Source organism: Canis lupus, chromosome 13 (assembly GCF_003254725.2).
Source record: "Canis lupus dingo isolate Sandy chromosome 13, ASM325472v2, whole genome shotgun sequence".
Taxonomy (NCBI): domain Eukaryota; kingdom Metazoa; phylum Chordata; class Mammalia; order Carnivora; family Canidae; genus Canis; species Canis lupus.
The window spans coordinates 47,180,857-47,188,919 of record NC_064255.1 but is presented as its reverse complement, the minus strand read 5'-3'; the positions used below and the strand labels follow the sequence as shown (position 1 = coordinate 47,188,919).

General features: G+C 41.7%; 1 protein-coding gene across 3 annotated transcripts in view; it reads right to left on the bottom strand.

The window, feature by feature from the left end:
• Window positions 1-4,185: 4,185 nt before the first annotated feature.
• Window positions 4,186-8,063, bottom strand: part of PDGFRA (platelet derived growth factor receptor alpha) — a 46,228-nt gene continuing 42,350 nt past the window's right edge. For all 3 annotated transcript variants that reach the window (XM_025435724.3, XM_025435723.3, XM_025435725.3), the window contains exon 23: window positions 4,186-7,308. In XM_025435724.3, the coding sequence (XP_025291509.1) occupies window positions 7,161-7,308 (148 nt within the window). In that variant the 3' untranslated portion in view covers window positions 4,186-7,160. The remainder of the gene's footprint in view (window positions 7,309-8,063) is intronic.

The window sequence follows — 8,063 nt, the reverse complement described above, 5'->3', positions numbered from 1 at the left end:
ATCATTTGGAGGAAGAAGCGAGAAGACAGAGTCTTACTTGGCTGGTACTGTGCTGAGTTAGTGTCAAGAACTATGAAGGGTCTGAGATTTTACCCTACTTGCAAGCTTACGAGTTAGCCTACCAGTTTCTTGGAGGCTGCCAGAAAACACAAGAGACTCCTGGGTCAGAAACAAAGGACTTTACTACTCACAATCCAGGAAACAGCATGAACTTGATATTTACATCAGCTCTCCCTGCATCCCGAGCCCTATGGTGGTAATGCAAAGTGGCCTGGGTGGGTGCTCTACAGGCAGTGGCTTTGGGTCACAGCTCAAGAACCCTAAGCTTGGGAAACACCAGTGTTTTATAATGGGCTGCAAGCACACTTGACCAACATTTGTCCCAAGAGGGGACATCTTCTTTATTATACCCGCCATCAAACAAATCTTTCTGCTCTCGAGAGACACTACTTCTATCTTCCATGATAGGAGATATCTTGTCTATTCGTATTAATTCCCGAATCCCAGGGCCTAAAACAGTGCCTAACTCAATAACATCTAAGAATAGGGGAATAACATTTGGGGAGGATGGACGTGAAGGTGGCCACAAAGCGTCTGGAATCAAGGTTGGCAAGGGGCTACAGGAAGCAAGTCCACCAGGTCTGGCTACCCCAACCCTATCATCCCATTCTCACATGTTCTGACAATACCTTGTGTCCTCTGGTTGCAGGAAGGCTTCAGTTTTATCAGAAGTTTCCATTAAGCTATACTCCATATCGTACAGAATATACACAATATGTTCCTCCACTTTTTGTTACTCCCAAGTAGTGACTGTGGCCTTCCACTCATCACAGTTTTCTGCTCCACGCTGCTCTGCTCTGTGATGTAATGTCTCCCTCAGGTAATTAGCCATTTGGAATCAACCCTGCCAGCTGCCTCGCTGAGGCTTAAATATTCTAGAGATCAACTAAACAAAGGAGAGGCTGTTCTCTGATAAATATTTGTTGAAGAGATTAATTAAAAAATTACTTTCTGTAGCCAAATCATTACATCACGTCCTCGTGCATTTTCTGCACTTAGGAAACCAACCCCAACCCTTGTAGGGAAAGAGAATGGGTGTCTAACAATCTCAGGCTAACGAAGGAAGCATCCACTTTGGAATTGTCTTCCTGTACACCAGATATTAACCGCAACCCTGTGGAATACCAAGCTCAACAAAGTGAAGAATACAATGGAATACTCGAGTGAGAGGAGGAAAAGGTTTTCTTCATTTCAAAGAGTTAACTTAATTCCTAATCAAGTCTAAAACTTTGACCAACCCAACAATCTGCAGCTTGAGCACCCCACAGAAAATACTAGCTCCAATTCTGTTTGGAGCAGTCAGCATGAAATGTAATGAAATTCAAAATAGACAGGATACACATGCTCCAGAGGGAAGTCATTAATACCCATGAATAATGATAAAGCAAAATACCATCTGCCAGGATAATGTGGCAAATCTTTTTAAAATTCCAATTAGCCTTTAAACCAGAAACAGGGAGCAAATATGCTCCCCCTGCCATGTGAAGCCGTGTGTCCTTGATATCTCCATTGCTTTATATGTAGACTAAAATGTGGGTGATGGAAACATTACCCATGTAAGAAGAGATTTGGGAGGATGCATTCATTATTCTTTAGGACAGGTGCTATTTATGTAGCTGGGTGGAACAGAACCTATAATCTGCTAATTAAGGCCACATATGTATTTTCACATATATTTAATTGCAGGGGTGAAAAATTTGTGTCTGTGACAAGCACAGTATATTAATTTTGCTGTAACAACGTGGTTGGATTTAATCCTTATATGTATTTGGAGTCAGAGATAATGAAGCATTTCTATCGCTACTATCCTGGGGGAAACTGCCTTGTTGATGACGGATTCAGATATTCTAAGTCATTTTCCTGAGCTGCATTTTATGAAGCATATAACTATTAGAATCATAAATTCCATTATTAGAGCTGTTATAGTATAGCCTAAAAAGAAATTGTTCTTATTATGAACGTGTGAAATACTTCTACAGGCCAACTAGTCCATCACTTGTCTTTGGAAATCTCTCCAGAAGCAAAGCAAAACCTTCTTCTGAACACGGACATTTCTCGATCTCTCTTGCTTTCCCACGGTCTGGTGTGATGCAAACGGCACTGGAATCCGTATATTTACAATTTCTAACCCTGGTGCTCTCATTGCCCAGCTGTATGATTTTTTAGAAGTCACTTGGTTTCCTCATCTAGAAAATGCCTTCCCTGCCTCAAAGTGCTATCTGAAGAATCAAAAGAAGTAAACGTGAAAAGGATCTTTGAGTTTTAAAATGCTCCATTAGTAAAAGTCATTTTTATCGTCAGGAGGAGATAAAGGAGGCCACGTTGTCTGTATCCTACTAAGAGGTAGAATTATACATTAAAAAGGAGAACAGAAAGATCACTCTGCAGGCTTAGCGCCTTGCGTGGATGCTAGATCAAGCAGCTATTGCTTAATCAGTGGGATTATTGTTCCCCATGTTCTATCGCCTTCCTGGGGCTAGAAGAGAAGCAGAGCCAATATCCAGCCTGCAGTCAGCATCTTCCAACTTACTCCAAGGAAGTATGCTTTGATCCACAGGCTAATCGAATATGGATAATAAGGAGTTATGTTGGAATAGGGAATTGCTATATTCTAATTAATTTCCATATCAATTTCCATTATCCATGGAAAGTTGAACTGTGTCATTTTGGTTTTTTAAATCCTCAAGACGTTTGATTCGACATGCCTCAGAACACAAAAACCAAACATCCTCCCAGCACTTCCCACGTCACGGCAAGCAATGAGAGGCAGAGGGAACCCTAGAAAACTAGGGCTCATAAATCATCTACAAAGCAGGCGATTCAAAAATTTACTGGGACAATCGTACGGGAAGACTTGGGCTTACCATCGCCCTATTTCTGTGCACACTTTTTGGCCTCACAATTTTATTTCTAGGATTCTATCCTGATGAAACACTACTGTGTGTGCACATGGATTATGTGCAAGGAGGTTCATGCAGTCATTCCAGTGGCAAAGCATGGGAAACTATAAATGCACCTAGAGGAACATGATTGCATTAATTCTGGTACCCTCCATAAGGTGAAGCTATACAGCTCATTAAGAAATGGGGGAGGTCTGTCTATAGGTACTTCTCACAGAGATCTCTCAAATACAGCATTAAAAGAGAAAAGCAACATAGACTCTGAGAATGAGGTGTCAGTATAGGTTCATCAATTGTAACAAAGTGCCACTCTAGGAGATGCTTATAATGGAGTTGGTTGGGAGAGGGGGGTGTTCATGTGTGGGGGCAGGGAGTAGAGAAGAAACCTCCGTACCCTCCATCCAATTTTGCTGTGAACCTGAAACTACTCTAGGACATAAAAGTCTATTTCTAAAAAAGGAAAAAAGGGTAGGTACTTTACAAAGCATTATGGAGGCACCTGGGTGGCTCAATGGGTTAAGCATCTGACTCTTGATGTTGGCTCAGGTCATGATCTCAGGGCTATGGGATCGGGCTCAGCACCCAGCAGACAGTCTGCTGGAGATTCTCTCTCCGTCTTGCCCCCCTCCCACACCGCTCATGCATGCATGCTCTCTCTCATACTCTCTTCCTAAAATAAAATTAAAAAAATAATAAAATCTTAATTTAAAAAAGTGAACCCCATTTAGGTAAAATATGAAGCAAAAACAGAGATGATCCAACATCCAACATGTTTACCCATTTAGCTAAAATACGAAGCAAAAACAGAGATGTATAAATATGTATAGAAGCAGAGGCACAGAAAAGGAACTGTAAGATAGTCCTCCCTCTGAGAATCAGCACAGAGACAAGGGAAGAAGAGAGAGTGAAAAAAAGACTGGAATCTTTTATATTATGCACATCTACAGGGTTTGAATGTTGTAGACAGTAAATGCTTCCCATGCAATACAATGCTACTAAAACAAACAGTAGGATCAAAGATGAGCCACACGCCAGTCATCTTTAAGCCAAATACTGTGCCTGAAAACGTAACTAGCTCAAATAATGTTTAAATCTTAAATTTCCTATTGGTTTCATCAAAACCATGTTCAAGAGTCCTACTGAAATGTTGCTAAGAAAGCAAATTGAATCGAATGGCTTTAGTGTATGTGATTCAGCTAAAAACAAAAGTGCTGGAACCTTAGCATAACTTTAAATTATATATATCATTTATTGAAATATAAAGATCTTCATTTACACGTTTTAAAACAAAAACACGAACGGGGCATTTTGTAATACATTTTTTTTTTTTATCAGTAGACCCTACCTATTGAGTTACTTCTCACACATTCACCACACCACTGTTTTGGAAACACTTAACGTATTTTTCTCTTTATTTTTCTAAAATATAAATTTTGGACATTCAAAAGTGCAACAGTTAATGTGCCTGTGGGGAATATCACAGTCAAAAAAATATAAACAAAGGCAGTGATACAGCTTGTCATAAATGTTTTGGCAGTATTCTCCAAGTCTATATAGAAATACATATATACATATTGATGTATAACATCATTTTATCTCACGTCCCTCTTCACAAAAATAGGACCATTTGTACAGATTGGCAGACCACATTTTAAGGACATCATTGACCGTTTAAAAAAAGTCACAAATTGTGTTTCTCAGGCCAGCTTTGATTGTCTTCATAAAAATAGAAAGCAGGAAGGATTGGCAAATTTTCATCTGGGGACTTTGCAGGAGGCCAAAAAGGAAACAAATCTATGATACACTGAAAACACTGTTTAAAAAAAAAAAAATTGTAGTCACACACAAACTCAGGTGGTTGTATTCATTAGGACTGGGACCTGCTTGTTTGAGAATTTTCATCCAGCTTCATGATGTCATGCAAAACTCAAAGGAACATCAAAAATGCAAAGCACCGACATAAGAAGTCTTATACAAGAGACAGTGAGCGACAAACAGAATGCTTGAGCTGTGATTCTAGAAACACAAATGTATTTCAAGTCTAATTGGCTCTACAGAACCTAGTCAGATTTTCTTTTTTAATTGGCCAATCTGGCTCAGTCTTCACACTTAGTATGAAAAAGGGGGATAAGAAAGTTGGGGCTTGCATTGAGATGGCACCAGTAGGTAGTCAAGTACCTTGTTACTGCTGCTACATCCTCCAACGCATCACCTGCCAGGAGCACGTACAGTGATTGCAGTAATCACAGCCCATGTTTCTTTCATTCGGTGTCAGCAATTAAGCGGTATTGCAAAGAATGCCAATGAACCCACACCAATCAGTTTGACGGTTTGGATGAATGTGACAATCTGTCCTGCCATCTCACCCCAAAATTTCAGCAAAACTTTCAAATCTTTTTTTCACCCAAATATCGACCTGGTTATACAGAGACATGGGACACTGAATTGCCTCATTTTCGTACATGCCATGGGTGGGGGTGGGGTGGGGGGGCAAGTTCAGTTGCCCCATGCAGTGGGAAGCGGTGTCTTTATTTTGGAAGCTCTGCCAAACCAAGATTTAGCTTTTCCAGCCTCAGCTAAGGCTGGAAAGTTAAATTAAGGGCAACAATTGCTAGGTATAGGGCATTAAATGTCACTGACCCAAAGCCAAAGATTTAAATAGTAGGCTTCCTGCATGGTTGACTTCTAGCCCAGTTCCAAATTTCCAATTATCTGTTTCCCATGGCAACTTCCTGTAACCTAAGCTGGTGTTCCCCAAACGTGGCTAATCACAACAGCCAAGGAGTTTATAAAAATACAGGTTCCTGCTCCTGGCCAGACTCAGTAATTCAGAAGCTCTAGGATGGGGACCTAGAATTTGGTGATCCTGGCTACGATTACATTTGGGAACCAAGGATCCAGGCTAACGCAGATGCAGCCTTCACTAAACAATGCCTGTATGTTCTCACAGTTTCAAACTAATTCTCTGTGGGGTAGGAGATGAAAGAAAGGGGGAGATGGTCAAGGCATCCTTCGGACTCTTCTAGGGGTCATAAAATTTTAAAAATATAGATGTTGAGCTACACCAGAGTCATCACCAGGCATGAAAATGACCTCTGCAAATTCAATCTTTTTGCTGCTGATTATTTTTTCCACTGGGTAATAACACGAGAAGTCACATTAGGCATAGGCTTACGCCTTTACACTGAGAACATTTAGGATTTAGGGGTTTTTGTTTCTTTCAAATCCCATCACTTCAGAGGGCAGTTAATTGTTTTTAGTACAACGGATTAGTGAACCTAGTCAGTACACAGTTAAAAACACTGACTTCCTGGAAGACACTACCTTTACTTTGTTCTCTATGTTCGACTAAATTTAATCCACTAAAGCTATTACCATATTTTATAGAGAAACATCGGTTATTTGATATAAATGTCAAAAACTGTCAAACTTGTCGCCTACTTAGTAAGAATTTTTTTTTTTTAAATTGTGCTTTCTCTGTAGGGAAAACGTGTTACACATTACACATTTAGCATTACTGATAACAGTAGTATTATACACGTAGATTACAATATGAAAATGAGTTGGTGGGCTTCTAAAGGACCCAAATCTAGTAAACAAGGTTGGTTAATTATTATTCTTTTTCTCTTTAACACACACACAAAAAAAAAGGAAAATGCTATAGTACCAGTACCTTTTAAGGTTCAAAAGTGGTTTTGCATGTACTTCATAGAGGAGTTCAGCAGCAGCTGATACCAGGTTTCAAGCAGGAAGTACATGGATGGGTTGAGTGGTCTCTTTAGAAGTCCAGAGAAGACAGTTAATACAAATCTAAACACATCCTCAGTTAGAGTTATTTACATAATTACAATGGAGTTTTCTCACAATAGAAGTCGTGTATGTTGGAATCTCACCAATGCCCTTGAAACACAAAGTTCACCTTCTGTGTGGCCTATCACCTCCTTGTCCATCTGTCTCCAAACTTCACACGCTGCTGAGATGCTACGGAAGCATTGCAAGAGGCAACACTGAAAAAGTTCATTTTGAAACATGCCATCCATCCACAGTTCGCAGGCTCCCTGAGGCCCTTGGCTGGGAACTTCTCTTTACACCTCACCCAAATCCTCCTCCCAAACTTTGCATTGCAATAAAGTGGTTTTCTTAAAGGGATCCAAGGTGGCTCCAAGAGTGGAAGGTACCTCCCCCCCTCACATCTGGCAGTCACAGGAAGCTGTCCTCTACCAGGTCTGAGGAGTCTATGCCAATGTCGTCCATCATGTCGATGTCCTCGATGGTTTCGTCCTCTCTCTTGATGAAGGTAGAGCTGCTGGAACCTGTCTCGATAGCGCTTTCTTCTGAGGTCTGCGAGCTGGAGGAGGGAGAGGATAAGAAAGGGTAAGCCCAGGTACAGACCAACGAGACTGTGGTTGGGTGGCAAGGGTGGCCCCCACCCATCCATCCAAAGGCGAAGGAGCTCTTCCTGCGAGACCCTTTGGCATTCGACCTAAAGCCACCCAATCTGGCAAGACTGCCTCCAAGCCAGGCAGCTACTCATCAGGTGTCATGTCACAGTAGACCCCATGCAAACTCAAGATCCACAGGTCATCTCCACACCTTGGTCTCCCTTCTCTTCTCTCAAATCTTCCAGCAGAGTTGCTAACAAGCTGGGACAATTTCTACTGTCCCTACTTGGTCCTAGTGGAAAAGAGAGTAACCAGAGCCTGATGGGGAGACAATGGGGGAAGGAAGAGCACAGAGGGCTGAAATCAGCTGTGACTACAACTGAGCAGTCACCTGCTGTCCGTGAAACCCCTGAGTGTCCAAACAGTGTTCTCAGGATCTGAGCCCACTCCCCGGGAATGCCGTCCTCACCCTCCTCTTTACATACAACACCCCCCCAACTCCCCCAGCCTTGCTCCTGAACACCCGGTGAAGGCTCTTACCCACTAGAGCAGAGGCTGAAGGGAACAACGTTCTAGAGTCGGAAAGCCTGGGGTCTGGAATCATCCACCACTGAGCAGCTGTGGGAGTCACACAAGTACCTTAACCCCCACTGAACTTGTTCCCTGCCCTACAGAATTGGGATGACAATAGTGTGTGACAATATTCCCATTTGTCAGGCTG